Source organism: Haliotis cracherodii, unplaced genomic scaffold (assembly GCF_022045235.1).
Source record: "Haliotis cracherodii isolate W230 unplaced genomic scaffold, xgHalCrac1.p SCAF_24, whole genome shotgun sequence".
NCBI lineage: Eukaryota > Metazoa > Mollusca > Gastropoda > Lepetellida > Haliotidae > Haliotis > Haliotis cracherodii.
In genome coordinates this window covers 8,144,361-8,169,178 of record NW_027266280.1, presented here as the reverse complement: position 1 = coordinate 8,169,178, position 24,818 = coordinate 8,144,361, and the positions used below count along the sequence as shown (strand labels likewise).

Genomic DNA, 24,818 nt, shown 5'->3' with positions numbered 1-24,818 from the left:
TATCATTTTATCGTGTCATCTGGTCCAACGTATCTGCGGTACTGTTATGTTTACATTCCGAGAAAATGGCGGATATTTATGAGCCCGATGTGGGAACTGCCTATTACAGATCGAATGACTCCATCAAAAACCTACAAATCAAGTGCGTCGATTTTGCTCTCTTAGTATACGACCATAGGAACTATGTACTGTGTTTCTGTCATGAAATGTCAATGGCGTAGTTTCGATAATAAAATTAAGACAAATCAAACTTGTCGAAACTTGATCATCAACAAGGTCTAGGGCCTAGAGATCAATAATCAATCATTTACCATAACCATCTCTTGTCTTTAGGTTGCGCCAGACCATAACCCAAGTCACAACCCTATCAATGGAGTCTGCCCATACCTTCCATATGTCATGTCAGTTGTTGATGCTGCTTGTTTCTTTCAGTGTTTATATTAGATTTTAATTTAAAATATATCATTGATGGCTGAATATATGCCTCTCTGTCTGATCTATATAAGGAACTAACAAAATTAATTCATGCAGGACATGTAATCTGTTATTGCTTGTAGCTTGTATAATAGAGAGTATTCTCAGATTTTGTGTATATCCATGCTTGATATTTGAGTCAAACCAGGTTTCACAACACTAAATGTTATAGGAAGGATACAGTTGTTTTACAATGCTCTGTTTTATGACAGCAACTCATTACAGCAACTCCCATACTCTACCACATACATACTACAATTGTAGCACTAAGATTGCTTTGCTGAATTATTCCCTGGCATCAGAATATTTTTTCCAGTTGTAATGTCCAGTTGTTCAGGAGTACACACATTTTCACCATGAGTCAATTTCTAATTGAATTTAAATCTGTCTTCAAGTTAACTATCACTCGAACCTGTGAAGTACATCAAAACATGAACTTCCCGAGGTCCACATGCACCAAGTTTATGTAAAAAAAATCCATTTGTGTCAGACTAATCCTTACTTCTCAACATAACTTCAATCTTTGAACACACTCAGTATCTCTAAACTTTATTAATCATACAGTATCACTAATTCCTATGGTTATGTGTATTTCATGACTCATGACACAGTCATCAGATGATCAGAGATCTGAGATATTACTTGGCTAGATTAGTTTATGCATGTATCATGTGTATGTTTCAAATTTTATTACTATATTGGACCAGGGAGCAACCTGGTGCAAGAGATCTTCATGTCAACATGCACCTTGTGCAACTAGATCCTCATGTTAACTTGCACCTGGTGCAAATAGATCCTCATGCCAACTTGCACCAGGTGCAACTAGATCTTCATGTCAACTTGCACCTGGTGCAACTAGATCCTCATGTCAACTTGCACCTGGTGCAAATAGATCTTCATGTCAACATGCACCTGGTGCAACTAGATCCTCATGTCAACTTGCACCTGATGCAACTAGATCCCCATGTCAACTTGCATCTGGTGCAACTAGATCCTCATGTCAACTTGCACCTGGTGCAACTAGATCTTCATATCAACTCGCGCCTGTCACAACTAGATCTTCATGTCAATTTGCACCTGGTGCAAGAGATCCTCATGTCAACTTGCACCTGGTGCAACTAGATCCTCATGTCAACTTGCATCTGGTGCAACTATATCCTCATGTCAGCTTGCATCTGGTGCAACTAGATCCCCATATCAACTTGCCCCTGTTGCAACTAGATCCTCATGTCAACTTGCACCTGGTGCAACTAGCTTTTCATGTCATCTTGCATCTGTCGCAACTAGATCTCCATTTCAGCTTGCAACTGGTGCAATTAGCTTTTCATGTCAAATTGCGCCTGGTGCAACTAGATCCCCATGTCAATTTGCACCTGGTGCAACTAGATCCTCATGTCATCTTGCTCCTGGTGCAACTAGATCTTCATGTCAACTTGCACCTGTTGCAACTAGATCCTCATGTCATCTTGCACCTGTCGCAACTGCATCTTCATTTCAACTTGCACCTGTTGCAACTGGATCTTCATTTCAACTTGCACCTAGTGAAACTAGCTTTTCATGTCAAATTGCATCTGGTGCAACTAGATCCACATGTCAACTTGCACCAGGTGCAACTAGATCCTCATGTCAACTTGCACCTGGTGCAGATAGATCCTCATGTCATCTTGCTCCTGGTGCAACTAGATCCTCATGTCAACTTGCACCTGGTGCAGATAGATCCTCATGTCATCTTGCTCCTGGTGCAACTAGATCCTCATGTCAATTTGCACCTGGTGCAACTAGATCTTCATGTCAACTTGCACCTGTTGCAACTAGATCCTCATGTCATCTTGCACCTGTCGCAACTGCATCTTCATTTCAACTTGCACCTGTTGCAACTGGATCTTCATTTCAACTTGCACCTAGTGAAACTAGCTTTTCATGTCAAATTGCATCTGGTGCAACTAGATCCACATGTCAACTTGCACCTGTTGCAACTAGATCTTCATGTCAACTTGCACCTGTTGCAACTAGATCCTCATGTCATCTTGCTCCTGGTGCAACTAGATCCTCATGTCATCTTGCTCCTGATGCAACTAGATCTTCATGTCAACTTGCACCTGTTGCAACTAGATCCTCATGTCATCTTGCACCTGTCGCAACTGCATCTTCATTTCAACTTGCACCTGTCGCAACTGCATCTTCATTTCAACTTGCACCTGTTGCAACTAGATCTTCATGTCAACTTGCACCTGTTGCAAATAGATCCTCATGTCATCTTGCTCCTGGTGCAACTAGATCCTCATGTCATCTTGCTCCTGGTGCAACTAGATCCTCATGTCAATTTGCACCAGGTGCAACTAGATCTTCATGTCAATTGCACCTGGTGCAACAAGATCTACTGTCAACTTGCGCCTGCAGCCAGTTAAATCAAGTTCCTTTTATTGAGCCCAGGAGATGATTTACCTTCAATTAACCAATAAGTGTTGCACATGTTTGGTTACTGTCTTGTTGACTTATTATTATTTGAGGACAAATGAAACTAGATGTTGATGTTGCAGAGTTCGGCTGAAGCGAGTGACGTCCTCAAGTATCGTCCCATCCGCAGCAGCCAAAGAACAGAAGGAGGGCAATGTGGAGATGGGAGAGATGGGGAAACAGCCCAAGCTGGTGGACGAGGAAGAAATTATCATAAAGTGGCAGGAAAAGATTTTCAGTCAGGTGAATGTTAATTATGCACTGGTGAGTTGTACCGTATATGAACGTAGATAAGCCAAATTTGATACAGATATAAGGACCAAGTTAATACCTCAGTTTATCTATGGTCATATACGGTACATTTCACAAACAGAAAGGACAAGGAGAATCGGGTCCCTTTTGGGCATTATGAAATTTTGGCGCCTTTGACGACTGGGCCACCTGGGAACGTGAATTAACACCATATATTTGTTGTATGCTGTGGAATTTGTCTTAACTGAACTTGTGTGGTGCTGAAAATTTGGTCATTTTTAGACAGTGGTCTGGATTATTGATATTTTAGCTGGAGTTGCTTCCCTTCTGTCATGATATTTGCACACAAGATTAATGACAAGTTATTCAAGTGGCAGTTTCCTGATCTGGTTTTGACAGTGGTGTGGATTGGTCAGAGCTGTAAACACCAATTTCACTGAATTTTCATTTGACTTTGTGTGTATTTGTTTTCAGTAGGAGTTTTATATTTCAGAGGGAGGTTGAGTTGTACAACCAAGAGGCCAACTGCTTCAACATACGAGAAAAGACCTATCACGACCAAGTTGTTAAAATCATGTAAGTCACTCTCCCCTTTCTAGATGAAGAAACTATCCGACGGTTCTGAAGCTTTGCCAGTAAAATGTCTTTGTTTGACATCATTTCATGTATGTCCAAAGACCATCAAGAAAATGATTCATTGTCATTTTACTTGTTTATATGTATCAAACCATCCAGAAAACACAAAGGGAAAACTCATCGCCAGAAAGTGTCTTGTGTTGATTTTTCAGCTCTATAGTGAGATATATTAGTATCCCTGTGTTACGCGTTTTTGGACGCTAAAGAAACGTTCATAGTTTTCTTGCTAATTACAAGAACTGTAAAACATCTCACTCACTTGTAAAAGACAATATTATCTTCAAAACAAGCCATCATCTCAGAATTTACAATGTCTGTGTGATGTCACACCCCTTGTTAAAGCAGCTGTAATTGTGAAAAACATGGCCGTCCGAAAATGTATGATGTCCAAAAACCTGTAATCCGATGATACTGTACTTGGATGTATTTTTGTGAATATTTGTGCTGAATTCAAAGGGTCATGTGAGCTTGAATAAATACGTAGCCCTGTATCATGTCTCCATTTTAGATTTTTTTTTCACACTCTACTTTGAATTAATACCTTTATAATTTTTTAAAATTTAAAAATTTAGTTACAAGGGGAATTAGGTAAGCCTGCTGGTTACAGCGTTTGCTCATCATGCTGAAGGCCCGAGTTCAGATCCCAATAAGGGTACAAAATATCAGACGCCCATTTGCTCAATTCTGGCGTCAACTACCGTGATGTTGCCAAAAATGGCATGAAACCTCACTCATTCCTTGCTTGTGGATTATTCTCGAGGTGTTTGAGAACTGCACTGTTTGTGTTGCAGAGAGAGAGGGAAGCCCACCAACCGGATATTCACCTACACTGATGATGACAAGTTCTCACACGAAGAGGAGGTAGATGGTCATTTTGTAAACTTACTTTCCAGGATATGGATTTTGTCCTATTGTGTCCTATTGTGTCTGGGATATAGATATTGTCCTATTGTGTCTTGGAAATAGATATTGTCCTATTGTGTCTTGGATATAGATATTGCCCTATTGTGTTGGGGATATAGATATTGCCCTATTGTGTCTTGGATATAGATATTGTCCTATTGTGTCTGGGATATAGATATTGCCCTATTGTGTATTGGATATGGATATTGTCCTATTGTCTGATTGTGTCTTGGATTTAGATATTGTCCTATTGTGCCCAGAATACAGAAATTGTCCTATTGTATCTTGGATATAGATATTGTCCTATTGTGTCTGGGATATAGATATTGTCCTATTGTATCTTGGATATAGATATTGTCCTATTGTGCCCAGAATACAGATATTGTCCTATTGTGTCCAGGATATGGATATTGTCCTATTGTGTCCAGGATATAGATATTGTCCTATTGTGCCCAGAATACAGATATTGTCCCATTGTGTCCAGGATATGGATATTGTCCTATTGTGTCCAGGATATGGATATTGTCCTATTGTGTCCAGGATATAGATATTGTCCTATTGTGCCCAGAATACAGATATTGTCCTATTGTGTCCAGGATATGGATCTTGTCCTATTGTGTCTGGGATATAGATATTGTTCTATTGTGCCCAGAATACAGATATTGTCCTATTGTGTCCAGGATATGGATATTGTCCTATTGTGTCCAGGATATAGATATTGTCCTATTGTGTCTGGGATATAGATATTGTCCTATTGTGTCCAGGATATGGATATTGTCCTATTGTGTCCAGGATATAGATATTGTCCTATTGTGTCTGGGATATTGATATTGTCCTATTGTGTCTGGGATATTGATATTGTCCTATTGTGTCCAGGATATAGATATTGTCCAATTGTGTCCAGGATATTGATATCGTCCTATTGTGTCCAGGATATAGATATTTTCCTATTGTGTCCAGGATATGGATATTGTTCTATTGTGCCCAGAATACAGATATTGTCCTATTGTGTCCAGGATATAGATATTGTCCAATTGTGTCCAGGATATTGATATCGTCCTATTGTGTCCAGGATATAGATATTGTCCTATTGTGTCCAGGATATAGATATTGTCCTATTGTGTCCAGGATATGGATATTGTCCTATTGTGTCCAGGATATGGATATTGTCCTATTGTGTCCAGGATATAGATATTGTCCTATTGTGTCCAGGATATAGATACTGTCCTATTGTGTCTGGGATATTGATATTGTCCTATTGTGTCCAGGATATAGATATTGTCCAATTGTGTCAGGGATATAAATATTGTCCTATTGTGTATAGGTCTTCCGCAACCCATGCTTGCCGTAAGAGGCAACTAATGGTATCGGGTAGTCAGGCTCGCTGACTTGGTTGATGAATGTCATCGTATCCTAATTGCATGGATCGATGTTCATTATATTAATCACTGGATTGTGTGGTCCATACTCAATTATTTACAGACTGCCATCATATTGCTGGAATATTGCTTAATGTGGCGTTTAAGAACAAACAAACAAACAAACAAACAAAAGCATATGAAAGTTAGTGGTGAGTATATGAGTATGTGGTTCGTTACTCATAATATCAATCACTGGGTTGTTTGGTCCAGATTCAGTTATTTACAAGTAATTGTCATGAAGCTGGAATATTGCTGAGTGTGGCTTTAAACAACAAACGAACAATATTTGATGACTTTGTAATCAGTAAGATATTATCTGAGAACGTACGACCTGACAATTCAATAGACATTTTTCTGCCAGAAATTTTGAAAAACACCTGCTTTTTACAGTTTTTGCAAAATTTCTGCATAACTTCCCTTGTCTTTAGGCCGTGCAGTTCATGACCACATCCAAGTCGGAGAGATCCACGATTCTTGCTGAAAAGATGTCCCATGTCCGCCAGCGCAGGGTCGGGGGTCGACAACTCAAAGAGAGGTGATCATGATTACAGTATAAAATGTTGATTACCCTGGTAATCAGGGTTAGAAATTGGCACTAGTCCTATAGTCCTGACCCGTGAAGATTCCGGGGTAGAAGAGGTCTTCAGCAACCCATGCTTGCCGTAAAAGGTGACTATGCTTGTCGTAAAAGGCGACTAACGGGATCGAGTGGTCAGGCTCGCTGACTTGGTTGATGCATGTCATCGATCCCAATTGCGTGGATCGATGCTCATGATATTAATCACTGGATTGTCTGGTCCAGACTCGATTATTTACAGACCGCCGTCATATAGCTGGAATATTGCTGAGTGCGACGTTGAACAACAAACCAACAAACCTATAGTCCTTGCCAAACTTCCCAATAGTAAAGGTATCCTAGGGACTAGTAAAAATTTGTCATTTTTAAAGGTTTTGCTATATGTTATCATTATAAGGACCAGTGGACTGAAACTGTTAGTTTCTACCACTGGTAATGCTGAATCTTTTTCTTTTCCTTTCATTTAAGTACTTGGATAATGCTGGATTTCATGAAAATCCATGAGCTTTGTTCAATGTCATTCATTGACTGATTTTGTTTGCAGAGGGGTCGGCTTGGTCCCGAAAATCAACGTGGTAGAAGCATCACCATCACAGGATTTGAGGAGGAAGAACCACATCGAGGCTCCCCCGATGGAGGTGATGTACGTCATGGGAGACCTCAGTCCCAGGGAGAGGTGGGTAGGATACTGTTGTGTGGCAGCAGAGATTGCTGTAAGTTTTCGTAGTGATGGTCAGTGGCAGGAAATGATTGAAACACTGGTAAAATCTTGGCTCCTGAGGTGGCCAAATTGTAACAGGAAATGTTATTAGAGTTACCTCCCTTTGTTGTTGACAAACATGGCAAGATTGATTGTTCGAGTACGTGACAGTTTCTAGAAGGATGTTCTGTCAAGAGTGATCTGACTTGTGTGGACTTGATACCTGTCATAAAACACCAAATCCCTGACAGCTTTAAAAATTCTGGACATTTATGACTACAGTTAAAACTGTGTGTTTCAATATAATTTGTTGATTATTCCTTGATCTTGTGTAGTCATTCACCGATTTGACAGTTTAGTTATGTAAGTAACGATGTCTGGGTTTATCCAGTCTTGCTTGCCCATGTCCCACTCTCACTTGTCTATCCTCATGCTCCGTGAAGATCCGGGGTAGAACAGGTCTTCAGCAACCCATGCTTGCCAAAAAAGGCAACTATGCTTGTCGTACGAGGCGACGAAGGGGATCAGGTGGTCAGGCTCGCTGACTTGGTTGAAGTATGTCATTGTATCCCAATTGTGTGGATCGTCAATTAATGGATTGTCCAGTCCGATTATTTACAGGCCGCCGTCACATAGCTGGAATATTGCTGAGTGCAGCGTTAAACAATGAACAAACAAACAAAAATCTATCCCCAAGCCCATCCCCTTCAAAAGAGCTCACAACAGAGCACTCAGGTGCAAGGATGCTCTTGGTCAGTTTCTAGTTCATTACGTTAGTAACTCTTGTCACCCAGGGCAGTACGACATTGTGTATGTTTAATATGCAGTTCCTTTTTGTTACCTGATCTGTTTGACCCATACAGTAAACTACATTCATGCTTATAAATTAGTGGTCCCTTTGAGTTCATTATAACCGTAGGTTACTGTACCTTGTTTTCTTGGGGGAAGATCCAGATTAGAATTTGTCTTCTGCAACCCATGCTTGTCATTTCAGTCAACTAACGGAATTGGGTGGTCAAACTTGCTCATTTGGTTGATACATGCCATCGTATCCTCATTGCTTAAATTTACAGACTGCCTTCTGGGGGTCACGGGTGGCCCAGTGGTCTAAGGCGCCGTGATTCGCTGTGCAGAGTTGTGTCCTTTGGTCACGCCAGAAACCTATGATTGTGGGTTCGAATCCCAGTTTGCCCCGATTATGTTTCTAGGTTTGTCAGCACCATACCCGTGTTTGTGGGTTTCACCGAAGTGGTAAACGTCTGAGACCTGCATCACCTCGGGCTTTCCTCCCAGATTAAGCTGACACGCCGTGATATGACTGGAATACTGTTAAAAGCAGCGTTAAACCCAATCACTCACTCACTCGCTCATATAGGTGGAATATTGCCGAGTGCAGCGTTAAACAACAACCAAACATGCTTTGTTTCAGGGCCGCCCATGAGTCTGACGAGTATATCATGTGCATGCTACAAATTGATGCTAATGGTGTTCTGAGCATCCGACCTGACTTCAACAGAGGACGCAAACCGTATCTAATAGAAACAACCTCCGTCGGTAGAGGTATGAGTCTACTACTGCTTCTTCTATACTCTCGCTCTTAGATTCAGGGTCACGAGTAGCCCGGCTTCCAAAGCGTCGATAATCGGCCAGAAACCTGTGATTGTGTGTTTCGATTCATATTCACCATACCCATGCTCGTGGGTTTCACCAAAGTGGTAAACGTCTGAAACCTGCATCACTTCGGGCTTTCCTCCCACACTAAGATGACACACCGTGATAAAACTGGAATACTTTTGAAAATGGTGTCCAACCCAACTCACTCAATCACTCTAAAATATGGGGCACGGGTGGCCTAGTCGTCTAAGGCACTGCAATTCACTGTGCAGATTTGCTTCCCTTGGGAAAGCCAGACACCTATGATTGTGGGTTCAGATCCTGATTCATGCCGATTATGTTTCTTGGTTTGTCAGCACCATACCCATGCTTGTGGGTTTCACCAAAGTGGCAAATGTCTGAGACCTGCATCACTTCAGGCTTTCCTCCCTCATGAAGCTGACACTCAATAACTCAAACTGAATTTATTTGATTAGCCTTACATGATGCTCCAGATGTAGTTTGACTGCAGACGGCATCAGTACATGTTTTGTTTGGAAATATTCCTGAAATATTGACGTTCTGTCTTTCCAGAGGTGTTTGAGTATACAATAGAACACTCCTCCAAACCCATGAATAGGTAAGTTGAATACATGTAACAATATACACTATACATCATGGAGACACTTGGTATCATGGAGTCGCTATCTATCATCTTGGTACTCTATGTCATTGAGAACTCTATATCATTGAGTCACTCTATATCATTGAGAACTCTGTATCATTGAGTCACTCTATATCATTGAGAATTCTGTATCATTGAGTCACTCTATATCATTGAGAACTCTGTATCATTGAGTCACACTATATCATTGAGAACTCTGTATCATTGAGTCACTCTATATCATTGAGAACTCTGTATCATTGAGTCACACTATATCAGTGAGAACTCTGTAGCATTGAGTCACTCTATATCATTGAGACACTATATCATTGAGAACTCTGTATCATTGAGTCACTCTATATCATTGAGACACTCTATATCATTGAGACACTATTTTTCTTTGATAGCTGTCACTGAGACACTATGTATAATTGAAACATCACTGAAATACCATATAGCTTTTGAGACATGTCACTGAGACACTATATGTCCCTGGGACACTAAATATCATTGAGACATGTCATTGAGACACTAAATATCCTTGAGACATGTAATTGAGACACTAAATATCATTGAGACATGTCACCGAGACACAGTATATCATTGAGACATGTCATTGAGACATTAAATATCATTGAGATGTGTCATTGAGACACTATATATGATTGAGACATGTCACCAAGACACAGTATATCATTGAGACACTATATATCATTGAGACATGTCACCGAGACAGTATATCATTGAGACATGTCACCAAGACGCAGTATATCATTGAGACATGTTACCGAGACACAGTATATCATTGAGACATGTCACCAAGACACAGTATATCATTGAGACATGTCACTGAGACACAGTATATCACTGAGACATGTCACCGAGACACAGTATATCATCGAGACATGTCACCGAGACACAGTATATCATCGAGACATGTCACCGAGACACAGTATATGATGAAGACATGTCACCGAGACACAGTATATGATTGAGACATATCACCGAGATAGAGTATATCATTGAGACATGTCACTGAGACACAGTATATCATTGAGACATGTCACCGAGAACTCTATATCATTGAGACATATATCTTTTCAGACAGGAGCAGGAAAGGGAGAGAAAGATGTACAGGGAGGTGAGTGGTTCTCTAAAAGATCAGAAATAAATAAATGTATTCCTTGATGAGTAAAATACTGGAATACAGGATTTTGAGTACCATTGGACTTTTACCAAGGATTTTTAGTTTTTGTCTTTTAACATAGAAATTAAAACGAAATGTTCGGCAAACTTTATGATGATTGGGCGGTGCCTGAGAACCAAGAGTGTTATGTTTTTTAGCCTCACAAGTTTACATGTCATTGAGACTCTAGTATGAGTTGTAGTCGTATCATGAGAGGTAGATGTGGTTTTATGCGTCCTGTGTTAGGTTTCATGCCATGAGCCAGAGGGTCACATAAAACCAAATGTACCCTCGTGGTCCTGATACAAACAAATTTATCTTGCCGACAACTTTCAATTGGCAAGATTAAAATTAATTATTTTATCTATTTAAAAAAAAAAATTGAAAACAGATAGAAACCAGATTGAGCTTATGTTTACTTGTGCTATTTCATGTGACTTTCGTTGATTCGTAAACAATAAGCAGCTCTTTGCTTCGGAGAGGGGTGTAAGAGATGTATTCTCCCACTAATAAATCCACGTCCAGCCTGTTTTCTTCATGGCGGGATATGAGGTTTTATTGTCCCATTCCGAAACTTATTTCCGTCTGAGGCGGGTTATGCAAGATCACGTGAACCAATCAAATCTCAACGTTCTGGCATGCAGGTAAGATAAATCTCATGTTTGTGTGTTACAGGTTTACAGTCGTCACAAGGATTTCTTAGAGGCCTGTGTGGGTCTGGAATTTGAGGCGGTAGGTAACCGGGTAGAGTGAGTGAGTGAGTTGGGTTTTAAGCCGCTTTTAACAGTATTCCAGTTATATCACGGCGTGTCAGCTTTATGTGGGAGGAAAGCCCGAATGTCCGATGCAATTCCCTATTTTGACTTGACCATATCATACGACTTAATAGTTATTCATAAACAAATATTCATGATATAGTCAGAAATGTACAATCAACTCCGCTTTTGGCCGAAATTTCTCAAGAATATGGAAAGGGTTTTCATGCTTTTATCATATACTGATGATCAAAAGTATGGGAATTCAAGCAATTTTAGCTTGTCATTGCACACAAATATTTTTGTTTTGTACGTTATCGTTTATGATGTGAGCAGCTTGATGTTTGTGTGTTTTGCAGCCTCCCAAGGATGCTCTGAGACTTGCAGTGTTTGGAGAGATTGGTAAGATGTCCCACTTTAATCTGTCTGTTAAATATAATGTGTTGGCATTTTGTACATTTCTCTGTAGCATCATGTTATAACTGTACAAAGATTGATATTTGTAGAAGGATTATTATTAAATATATTAACATTTTTGTTAATTTTTCCAGATTACCATATTTGGGCAGTGAGAGAGATAGATTTCATGAAAAATATATATTCTCGAAATTAGAAATGAAATAATCCTATAACGGTATTCAGAATACTGGTTTTAATCAACAATATTTAATTTGCCCTCATCTTGGTGCTACCGTATATCGCTGTGTATAAGGCGACCCCACGTATAAGATGACCCCCCCTGTACACGCCTTAAAAATCAACCCAAAATCCTATACTCCGTGTATAAGGCGACCGGGAATGAAACACATCACAAGTCAGACTGATATAGAAGATTTAATGTGCGCTTTCCGACTGTAGCGTATTTCGCACACGGACATCACAAGTTAGTTAGTTACCGGTACTTTAGAGATTTAACGTGCGCTTTCCGACCAATGCGTATTTTGCACACATCACAAGTGCGCACACAAACCTTATATATGCAATAAAAATATGTTTATCTTGCGTTGTTTTTTTTCTACAATGATAGGTCGCGTGTGTAACTCGTCGCCATTTTGTGTTTACACGGTACGACACCAAATTACCGGTACTTCCGGCTCTCTGCTCATGGATGTTGATTGTTTTACCGTGTCAGGTGGTTTGACAATCTGCATCGAGGCGAGGGTCATTTCAACTTTATTTGCAGAAATGATTAAACTTTATTCAAGGAAAAGAGATACAAATCATGTTTATGTATGGAAATAGTTATTGGAACAGTTATTTAGGACGAAATGCGAAGTTTTATTGTCAAATGCTGGGCTGGCTATCGGACGCCGGTTGACATCGCCAGTGGAAAAAATGTGAGATCTTCGACTCCGTGTATAAGACGACCCCCCTTCTTAGCCCCCTCATTTTAGGTACGAAAAACTCGCCTTATACACAGCGATATATGGTATCTGTTGTGATCCTTCTGGAACACATTAAAAAGCAGCATGAAACTGTATCCTCCTCTCTTGCTGTCAGTTTTGTTGTAATTACAGTCTGTTTGACTCCAAATGAGAACGATGAATTGCAAAATAACGCGAAATACAGAAAAGTGTATGAAACATCAATACGGTACTTGACCATGAATACCCTGTGCCCAACAAAATCTGAATTTTGTTTAATTTAAGACCCATGACGGATGAAGTTCTTCAAGAAACTATCATGTAATTTTGTATAGAAATGTGTACATGACACGTAGGGGGACAACCCGTGGAAGGAACAGCGCAAGCACGGTCTGCACGTGCTACACAGTGACTGTGTTCATTCAATGACAAGATGCGCTACTCAGCAGTTGATGTTTCATCATTCTCATTTGGAGTCAAACAGAGTGTACCTATTACCATACCTAGTGTGTATTGTGCCCCTTTCTGGGTTAGAATAGGTCCCCGCAACCGATGATTGTCTTACGATTTTTGTTTTGTTTGTTTGTTGTTTAACGCCGCACTCAGCAATTTTCCACCTATATGACAGCGGTCTGTAAATAATTGAGTCTGGACCAGCCAATCCAGTGATTGACTTCGTGAGCGTCAATCTACCCAATTGGGATACGATGACATGCATAAACCAAGTTAGTGAGCCTGACCACCCAGTCCCGTTAGTCGCCTGTTACAGCAAGCATGGTTTGCTGAAGATCCATTCTAACCTGGATTTGCTGAGTCCCTCCCCAATATCTGGAAGTGAGATTCTGTTTTTCAGAGTCAGCCAGGGACTTCAACTTTGACGATATCTACTTGCATTTCTTTGTGGACTTGCCAAAATGTGAGTTGCTATCATCTCTTATTCCCATCAGGCAGTATATCGTTTTATTCAAAAATAGACTACTGTATTCGACGTAATAAGCACCAAGGGCGCTCTCAAAATTAGAAATAGGGGGCTCTTATTAGAATATTATTTTGAGTTGAAAGATCGTAAATTTCGTGGTTTATGCTGACAGCCTGAAATGTTTATATACGACAGATATATTTTTCCAGAATTTAATTGCCCATAATTAAGGGTGCATATAACATACGAGTACGTATTATACACAAATAAATAAGTCTTGTGTGCATTAATCAATTGGAAGGGGTGCTAATTGAGATTGTTCACTAGCCAATATATTAACAAATATCGCTGTGGGCGCTTATTAGAGCAGGGGGCTTATTACGTCAAATACGGTATACTTCAAATGTTAAGGAAAGTACAGTGAAGTGACATTGAGATCTTCAACTTCAGTATCAGTGATTAAGAAGAATTCTCCTTTTGTGAAAAGTATTTCACACTGTGTAACATAACATGAGATAGTCAGTATTTCAGATACATCTGAACATGTTTGAACACACCTGAACACATTTAGACACACCTGAACATATTTGGACACATGTGAACATATTTGTTCATACATGAACACATTTAGACACACCTGAACACATTTAGACACATCTGAACACATTTAGACACACCTGAACACATTTAGACACACCCGAACACATTTAGACACACCCGAACACATTTAGACACACCTGAACACATTTGGACACATGTGAACATATTTGTCCATACATGAACATATTTAGACACACATGAACATATTTAGACACACCTGAACACATTTAGACACACCTGAACACATTTGGACACATGTGAACATATTTGTCCATACATGAACACATTTAGACACACATGAACACATTTAGACACACCTGAACACATTTGGACACATGTGAACATATTTGTCCATACATGAACACATTTAGACACAAATGAACACATTTAGACACACCTGAACACATTTAGACACGCCTGAACATATTTGGACACATGTGAACATATTTGTCCATACATGAACACATTTAGACACACCTGAACATGCTTGGACACACCTGAACATATTTGATCATACATGAACACATTTAGACACACCTGAGCCTATTTGACTAAACATGAACACACCTGAACACATTTAGACACACCTGAACATATCTGACCATACATAAAGATATTTAGACACACCTGAATATATAAAACCATCCATGAACACATTTGGCCACACCTGAGCCTATTTGACAAAGCATGCACACATGAGAACACCTCTAGCCATCATGGGTTGTGTGTTGACAGACTGGACTGCTGACAGGTTCCAGCCTCTGTCTTGGGTCACACAAACCTGCAGTTCAAAGGTGGAAGGCATCGTACGTATATTTCCTATACTCTGTGGCAATGAAAGTACTTCCACTAATTGTTAGCATTCCATAACAGTTTCAGTTAACGCCAGTGTCTGACGAAACGTTTCACCATTCTTCTTTACCCGATAGTCTCACAGTTGAATACTAGCCTACCATGTGGGGATTCTGGGTTAGAACTGGTCCCTGACTGATCTATTAAGTCACCAGCATAGGATGCTGGGGACCAATTCTCACCTGGAATTCCCATTGGGTAGCACAGGTATGATGCCACTAACGAGGCCATGGCTGCCTTGACAGTCTGTTGTTTGTGTGGGTGACAACTTCGATTATTTTATTTCAGGACAATGTGGCACATTTCAGCTTCCCCTTCAGCTTTGAGTTGTTCTACAAGAACGATTCCATCAAACAGGAGGAGAAAGGTGAGGAGGGGGGAGCATGTCAATCACATTTAAGTCAGATTTTTTTACTTCGATGGACCCGTGAAGAACCGGGGTAGGATAGGTCTTCATTAATCCATGCTTGCCTTAGGAGGCGACTGTGCTTGTTGGAAGAGGCGACTAACATGATCAGGTGATCTGGCTCGCTGACTTGGTTGATGCATGTCATCGTATACCAATTGCGTGGGTCGATGTTCAATCACTGGATTGTCTGGTCTAGACTTGATTATTTACAGACTGCCATCATATAGCTGGAATATTGGTGAGTACAACAACCAACCAAACAAAGAAAATTTACCCGCATAAAATTGCTTTTTGGAACAGGGACGTGGTCAGAATAGGTCCCCAGTACCTTGTGGTTGTCATGGGAACTAGCAAGACGGGGGATTGGGTGGCAGTGACTTGGTTGATCTCATGGCATCAGACTCTGGTATCATGGATCGTTGCCCATGTTTTATTTTACCCAGTCTTATGACATACTCATCCCACTCTTGATTACATACAGGCCGCTGAAGCTGGAATATTGCAGACTGTGAGTTATGACCACATTCACTTCAAATCATGTTGTTTATTAGACATGGCTGCTGTACTATTAACCATCGGTAGTATCAGTGTTAGAACTAAACTCAAATTCTTTGGTCGCCCGGGTAAAGATGAAATGCTTCTGTAATGTTAAAACAATGGGGACATTTGTACTAGCCCACAGAAATTTGTACTAGTCCCAGTCTAGCGTTAATTTCTAACCCTGCATTAATTATGGTCTTAGCATGAACACACTAAGTGGTTTAGGGCCCAGATACTATCAAAATAGTGTTCTAAGTCACTGACTCACTGATGCTTTTACAGATGAGCTGCCCAGCTTCCCCATCGTGCTGGTGGAGGTCCTGTCCTTGGATTCCTGGCACCGGTTCCGCACTGAGGGCTACACCTATCTACAGGTACCCTCCAAACCAGGTATGTACCTCATGTTTAATCCCTCGGGATCTATACCCAAGGATATGTTGGCTAAATAGGTCCCCATATTGTCTCTCAGTAGGCATAGGTTCCATTGTACATCCATTGTACATCCATGGCTATTCTGGAGCTGAATAGGTCCCTATTGTACAAAAATGGCTATTCTAGAGCTGAATAGGTCTCCATTGTACATCCATCGCTATTCTGTACGAAAGCCTTATGGTGCCACTTTTATACCATAATTTTTAATTTTTTTTAATTGAAATTTCTCATTATCTAAATTATTTTCTCAAATTGAAGTAACAAGAAAGTAATCAAAATTTTGAGTTTTTGAAAAAAACTTTAAATAACGAGAAAATAATTGAAATAACGAGAAAATAATCAAAGTAACAAGTAAATAATCGAAATTTCGAGTTTTCGAAATAACAAAAAAAACCTCAAAGTAACGAGAAAATAATTGAAATAATGAGACATTTCGATCTGTAATAAATAAAATTATGGTACCAAAGTGGCATCATTAGGCTTACATAATTCTGAGCCTGAATAAGTCTCATTTATAAATTATATATCCATGGCTATTTTGGGACTCATAAGGTCTTTGTTACCCCAAACTTGTCTTGGATTGGGGGTCTGGGAGTTGAGCATGTTCCAGGTTCTCCACGCTTGTCTCACATGTTCTACACAAATCTTAGTAACAGCATACAAGTCCACACTAGGCACTCTATGGCGTTCACTGAATGCAACAATCTGATGTAATGTGATAATTTAATCATCATTGTCAGCTGATGTAATTTTTATGATATGTGCAATTCAGTACTATAAGGGTAACCCTATTTTTCAGGGCATTATCATTTGCAGATCCCCGTCGTCTTCTGCAAATGATAATGCCCTGAAATATAGCGTTACCATTATCATAGCTAAAATGGATGGAATTTGTTATCAAATAAAAAGAAACAACAATGTCGATTTTGAAACATTTACTGCAATCAACACGAATGTCACTGACCCACTTTTACAAATATGGAAACGTCATAGAACAAACCAGATGACGTCACTATTGAACGTGACGTTACGTATCCCTATCCTTTGACGTCACCTAACAACGGGCGTGATAATGGCCCGTCGTCAAGTAATATGAGGGCATTATCAAGTTACAGTGGCCCGCTCATTTCTGATAACATGCGGGCGTTTTTATGATTATTCTATCCATTTTAGCTATAATATTGTACAACACTAGAAAGGGCAGTACAGGAGTTTTCATCTGTTCTACCACAGGCAGATGCAGAGGGTGGTCCAGGGGGTCCTGACCAACCCCCTCCCCATCCCCAACCCTTGAAACTCTCTCCCCCCACCCCCACTGAGAGAGGATTTTGTAATTTTGGACCCCTCTCTTTTAAAAATGGCAGATCCACCCTTGTGTACCATGGCTATCAGTGACAGTATCAAAGATAATTACATTTTGAAATGTGACGGACAGCGGATGAGCACTGGTGGCCATTTTTAAATCCAAGATGGCCACCACAAACCTGGCAACATCATTTTGTTAACCAGTGATGTGTTTTAAACCTTGTTGTCAAGATTCTACCCAAAATTATGTTTTTTCTCACATTATTCCATATACTATATGCATGTACCTGTCTCTCAGCAATGGCCTGACTGATAGGGTTGATGCTCACAACGTCACCCATTGGTCTGTGTGCTCCAAATCTGATCTCACGTGACTGGGTCAGTACCACTGTCCCCTCCTTGTTATAGGTGTGTACCATGAAACCAGTCACTGCTGGCGGCCGGTCGGACAGTCCATCTCATCCCAGCTACGCAGGTTCTTCATTGGGGGGTCTCCTGAACTGGAGGATCCTACCTATGCGGCGGTTCCCAGCACGTTTGATGTGAGTTGATGCAGGCAGCATGAACATAGGTGTCATGTTGTATTATTTCCTGTGTTGTGCACGATTTAGATCTTCATGTAATGCAGTCTGAATAGTGAATAATACAGGTATGAAATGTTGAGGTCAGTTTTGTCCTTGTAGAACATTTATCTGATAATAGCAGTAAACCTGATCTGTGAAAATCCAGGTCAGAGTTGGTCTTCAGCAACCGATGCTTGTCGTAAAAGGCGACTATGCTTGTCGTAAAAGGCGACTATGCTTGTCGGAAAAGGCGACTATGATTGTCGTAAAAGGTGACTATGCTTGTCGTAAAAGGTGACTATGCTTGTCGTAAAAGGTGACTGCTTGTCGTAAAAGGCGACTATGATTGTCGTAAAAGGTGACTATGCTTGTTGTAAAAGGCGACTATGATTGTCGTAAAAGGTTACTATGTTTGTCGTAAAAGGCGACTATGATTGTCGTAAAAAGGTGACTATGCTTGTTGTAAAAGGCGACTATGATTGTCGTAAAAGGTGACTATGCTTGTCGTAAAAGGCAACTATGATTGTCGTAAAAGGTGACTATGCTTGTTGTAAAATGGGAGTTTGCTTGTTGTAAGAGGCGACTAATGGGATCGGGTCTTAAGCTGACTTGGTTGATGCATGTCATCATATCACAATCACGTGGATCAATGCTCATGTTGTCAATCACTGGATTGTCTAGTCCATACTGGATTATTTACAAACCACCATCAAATAGCTGAAATATTTCTGAGTGTGGTTTTAAACAACAACCAAACAAACAAACAAACCTGTTCCCAAGATCGCGTTTCAAGGCTTGTCAGCACCATACATGTGTTCGTGGGTTTCGGGCCTACTTCATTCCACATCAAGATGACACGCTGCAATATACCTGAAGGACTGATCAATGCAATGTTCAATCCAAGTCACTCACTCTGTGTTGAATCAGTTGAAATGTTTGTAAAATCACCCCATTTGTTGGTTACATCATTAACCCTCCACCTGTTGGTTATATTAACCCTCCACCTGTTGCGTGTTCCAGGGCAGCCACCTAAGCAAGTTTGGATTTCACACGGAGACATCAGGCAGTCTGACATACCGCTTGAATGTCCTCATGCAGTCCAGGTAGGAGCCCCTGTACTCACTGGGACCCCTTGTCTGTCATATGTAGTAGGCGTCACATCTCCTGCAGCTTGTCCGCCTGCATGTCAGTCTTCACCTGCATGTCAGTCTCTTGTGAATATTTCCCACATTAAACATGTGCTGCACAAATCATCCACTATTAAAAAGCAGAAAGCAGATGGTTCATTGGGTACAACATGCACTTAAGATGGCTTGAATATATCATATATTTACTCTTCTTTTGGTAGGGATATTTTTATCTTTCCATGATACACAAAAGGGATTGTCATAATATGTCAAGTGTGTAATTAAATGAAGTGACATATCTGTATCACAAGTTGAGTGGTATGTATTAAAGGAAGCTTGTCGCAGACGGTTCATTTGGTGTAGAATACACTTAACGCGCACTTTAGGTCAGAATCGGGCATTAGGACAAACTAGAATAAGGATTGGTGGTCCAGCTCACTCACTCACTCACTCACTCACTCACTCACTCACTCACTCACTCACTCACTCACTCACTCACTCACTCACTCACTCACTCACTCACTCACTCACTCACTCACTCACTCACTCACTCACTCACTCACTCTCACTCACTCACTCACTCACTCACTCACTCACTCACTCACTCACTCACTCACTCACTCACTCACTCACTCACTCACTCACCCACCCACCCACCCACCCACTCACTCACTCCATGAGATAATATTTCCTCAGACAAGTGTATTTGTGATATGTTTCAGAGCATTTATGGAGAAGAAGGCCAACAAGAGATCTGTGGGCTCCCTCCTGGACAACCTGGGGTAGGTGTCACTGCGTCCTCCCAGCCGCCACAAATCGGCCATAATTCCATATTGGATGCATCAAGCACTGGCTTCACACAAACTGTCCTTTATTTACAATTAATATCTCATCCTTGGAGGTGCAGGTTACACACAACCAAATGTTTTCCCATAGACTTCTATAGTAACGTTATGATTTTTTTAAAAATAACTAAGCATTCAACAGCTATTACCTGTACGTGTGTGCACAGTTTGGCCTTAGAGCAGCAATAAAAAAAATAAAAATGACTAGCTTAGCCAGCTCCTTTTCCGAGTACCGGAAGCTAAACACACCACCCCCAGTTTCGCACCAAATGTCACCTACTTGAAAATAGCTGTGGTCACATTCAGCATAAGTCATCATGTTGAAAAAGACAGTACTAAATATAGAAAAACATGGTCAGTTTTAATAACTGGATGGATGTACATTTGAAAGACATAAAAATCTTACAGAATATCCTCCAATCACAGCCTGCAGATATCTCTCGATCTGCACTGAAGGCTCCCTACGAAAACCGCACTCTCCAAACTGGTACTGATTTGGTGTAGTAGAACCTGCAGTAGCTTGACATTTGTCCATATCAAATTGGCTGCTGATGTACACCTTACATGTACAACGAGTTAACTGTTGTGTTTCATTTTGCAGAATCACCGCCATGCAAGCCAACATTTCAAACGTCATTGGTGAGTTTCACTGTAATTTCAAGCAAAACAGTAAACTGGGATACCGACAAGGCTGTATGTGATGGTGAATGGTGATGAGGCAGAATTAGGTTCTCAAAGTCCCCTGTGAACAAGTGGAGCTGAAATGTTTCCCAGGAGCTCATGCTATAGGTCCCCATTGGAAACAGTTTTACGTGTTATCATGGTCTATCTCCCCTTTGGGAACAGTTTCACAAGTTCTCATTCTATATCTACCCTTTGGGAACAGTTTCACAAGTTATCATTCTATATCTCCCCTTTGGGAACAGTTTCACAAGTTCTCATTCGATATCTACCCTATCTAACAGTTTCCCAGGGGTCATTGTTATAGGTCTTCTGTTGGGAACAGTTTCCCAGGGGTCATTGTCATAGGTCTTCTGTTGGGAACAGTTTCCCAGGGGTCATTGTTACAGGTCTTCTGTTGGGAACAGTTTCCCAGGGGTCATTGTTATTGGTCTTCTGTTGGGAACAGTTTCCCTAGGGTCATTGTTATAGGTCTTCTGTTGGGAACAGTTTCCCTAGGGTCATTGTTATTGGTCTTCTGTTGGGAACAGTTTCCCTAGTGTCATTGTTGTAGGTCTTCTGTTGGGAACAGTTTCCCTAGGGTCATTGTTATAGGTCTTCTGTTGGGAACAGTTTCCCTAGGGTCATTGTTATTGGTCTTCTGTTGGGAACAGTTTCCCAGGGGTCATTGTCATAGGTCTACTATTGGGAACAGTTTCCCAGGTGTCATTGTTATAGGTCTTCTGTTGGGAACAGTTTCCCTAGGGTCATTGTTATTGGTCTTCTGTTGGGAACAGTTTCCCAGGGGTCATTGTTATTGGTCTTCTGTTTGGAACAGTTTCCCAGGGGTCATTGTTATTGGTCTTCTGTTGGGAACAGTTTCCCAGGGGTCATTGTTATTGGTCTTCTGTTGGGAACAGTTTCCCAGGGGCCATTGTTTTGAACGGTTTCCATTGAGCTCAGCGTGTAGAGGAAACAATATAGGTTCCCATGACAAGTAGTTTGCCAGAATCAGTTTGTTTGTTTGTTTGTTTGTTTAACGCCACACTCAACAGTATTTCAGCTATATGATTGCGGTCTGTAAATAATCAAGTCTATGCCAGACAATCCAGTAACTGACATCATGAGCATTGATCTACACTATTGGAATACGATGACATGCATCAACCAAGTCAGCAAGTCTGACCACCTGATCCCATTAGTCACCTCTTACGACAAACATACGCCTGTTACGGCAAGCATGGGTTCCTTAAGACCTATTTGACCCTGGAGCTTGACAGGTACCAGCATCAGTTATTATGTGGCTGTAATACCTGGCACTTGCGATGGACCAGTTGTATTCCAGGCTGTCAAAGTATTGCTGTTAGAACATGATTTTGTGTTTTGTAAGTTTCGACCATTACTGATACCTTCCTTGTCTCCATCAGAGGCCTTCAAGGAAGCCCGCATGAAGATGATGAATGCACGACACAATGCCGAGAGGGAACTGCTGCGAGATACCAAGGAGTTGTGATGAGGTGTCAGGAAAACAGCATCCAGACTACATTCTGCAGCCTCATCAGAACAGTGGACCATTTCAACATTCTGTCACATCGTAAAGACAGTCCTGCAAGTGACTTTGTTCTCAACACAAGCCATTTAAGTATAAAGATCGATCAGAACAGTAGACCATTTTGACATTAGTGACGTGTGTTCTCTCAAATTGTAAAGACAGTCCTGCAAGTGACCTTGTTCTCAATGCAAGCCATATAAGTATAAACATCGATCAGAACAGTAGACCATTTTGACATTAGTGACGTGTGTTCTCTCAAATTGTAAAGACAGTCCTGCAAGTGACCTTGTTCTCAATGCAAGCCATATAAGTATAAAGATCGATCAGAACAGTAGACCATTTGGACATTAGTGACGTGTGTTCTCTCAAATTGTAAAGACAGTCCTGCAAGTGACCTTGTTCTCAATGCAAGCCATATAAGTATAAAGATCGATCAGAACAGTAGACCATTTGGACATTAGTGACGTGTGTTCTCTCAAATTGTAAAGACAGTCCTGCAAGTGACCTTGTTCTCAATGCAAGCCATATAAGTATAAAGATCGATCAGAACAGTAGACCATTTGGACATTAGTGACGTGTGTTCTCTCAAATTGTAAAGACAGTCCTGCAAGTGACGTTGTTCTCAATGCAAGCCATACAAGTATAAAGATAAGGTAGAGCAGGCATTTACACCATGCAGAATATATCCTACTTTTGTAGGGCAAGGTAGAACCCTGGTTCAGTGTGACATCTGCTGTAATTGACTCAAATTCATAACGTTTACAGATTAATGGCCATTTATTGTCTTGAAGATTTGGTTTAAGGTCGAAAATATTGCATTATTCAGCAGTGTCACTTTGAAGAGCCTCCATGAATATTTTCATGTTTTATGTGTATGTATATTTATAAGGAGACAATGATACAATGAAATGGTTATTACTTTTTGAGTTGGATGTGAAGATGATGCAGAGGAAACAATTAAGAAACAATCAAGAAACAGTTAAGAAACAATAGGCTTTGTCAGTCTTACAATGAGCAGCATTCTACTACAGAACTATGTTAAAATGTGTTTGTATGGCATTTAGAAGTGAAACAAACAAGGAAGCGAATTAATGGATGTCAACTTTTTATTATGACATTTAGGAGTATATAATTACTCCTTCATCAGGTGAATAGCATGCTCTGATAATTTTCTGTACTAATTATCCAGCTGGCTTCCATTTGTCCATGGCCATTTCCATTGCTATTACCTATCAGTGCTAATTATGCCTGCCTCCCATTTGCCCATTGTCTATTGTCTATTACCAATCAGTGATGATGTAAGTCCTGGCTTCCAGTTGTCCATCACTATCACCTATCAGCGCTAATCACTGTAAAGTGTGGGCTTCCATTGTCCATTGCTAATCACCTATCAGCGCTAATCATCTGTTGGCTTCCCTTGTTAAGTTAAGTTTCCACCTTTGTTATCTTATTACTTTTGTTGTTCTTACAGGTACAAACAGACAGACAGACAGACAGACAGACAGACAGACAGACAACCCCTAAAGCCCCCTCTTGGGTTGCACAGACCACCCTCGCCCCTTTCGGAAACACATTAAATGGCCTGGCCGGGCCCGTGTGCGAAATACGCATCAGTCGGAAAGCGCACGTTAAATCTCCAAAGTAAGACAGACAGACAGACAGACAGACAGACAGACGGACATGTTTCGGAGTATATACTTACTCAGGTGAATAAATTTTATGAAGCAGAGAACATATATATATATATTCATTCACCTGAGTAAGTATATACTCCGAAACATGCTCCTCATAATATAGAAGTTGACATCCATAAATGCTCTTCCTTAACTATTTGGCAGTTTAGCAGGGACTGTAGGACTAGTGCCAATTTCTAACGCTGATCTGAAGGAACATACAGCATTCTTGTACCAACTTTTCATCAGGTATCAGTGAACGTCGGAGACTTGCATCTATTCGGGCTTTCCTCCCACATTAAGCTGACGCACCATGATATAACTGGAATACTGTTAAAAGCGGCCTAAACCCAACTCAC

The 24,818-nt window shown here is 40.6% G+C and overlaps 1 protein-coding gene across 1 annotated transcript; it reads left to right on the top strand.

Moving 5' to 3' along the window:
* The first annotated feature begins 65 nt into the window (after positions 1–65).
* On the top strand, positions 66–24,818 carry LOC139472277 (tectonic-like complex member MKS1). Its single transcript, XM_071254690.1, has 20 exons — positions 66–142; positions 3,015–3,174; positions 3,677–3,759; positions 4,611–4,680; positions 6,572–6,678; positions 7,265–7,396; positions 8,850–8,980; positions 9,608–9,653; positions 10,782–10,818; positions 11,539–11,595; positions 11,978–12,020; positions 13,836–13,898; positions 15,237–15,307; positions 15,642–15,720; positions 16,585–16,692; positions 18,448–18,581; positions 19,623–19,705; positions 20,452–20,511; positions 21,176–21,213; positions 22,662–24,818. Exons 1-20 carry the CDS (start codon positions 66–68, stop codon positions 22,745–22,747), a joined length of 1,665 nt encoding a protein of 554 aa, XP_071110791.1. The 3' UTR covers positions 22,748–24,818.

Coding starts and splice junctions, on each gene's coding strand:
- LOC139472277 (XM_071254690.1), top strand. CDS start 66: ATGGCGGATATTTATGAGCCCGATGTGGGAACTGCCTATTACAGATCG. Junction 4,681..6,571: donor AGTTCTCACACGAAGAGGAG/GTAGATGGTCAT, acceptor CCTTGTCTTTAG/GCCGTGCAGTTCATGACCAC. Junction 19,706..20,451: donor AATGTCCTCATGCAGTCCAG/GTAGGAGCCCCT, acceptor GATATGTTTCAG/AGCATTTATGGAGAAGAAGG.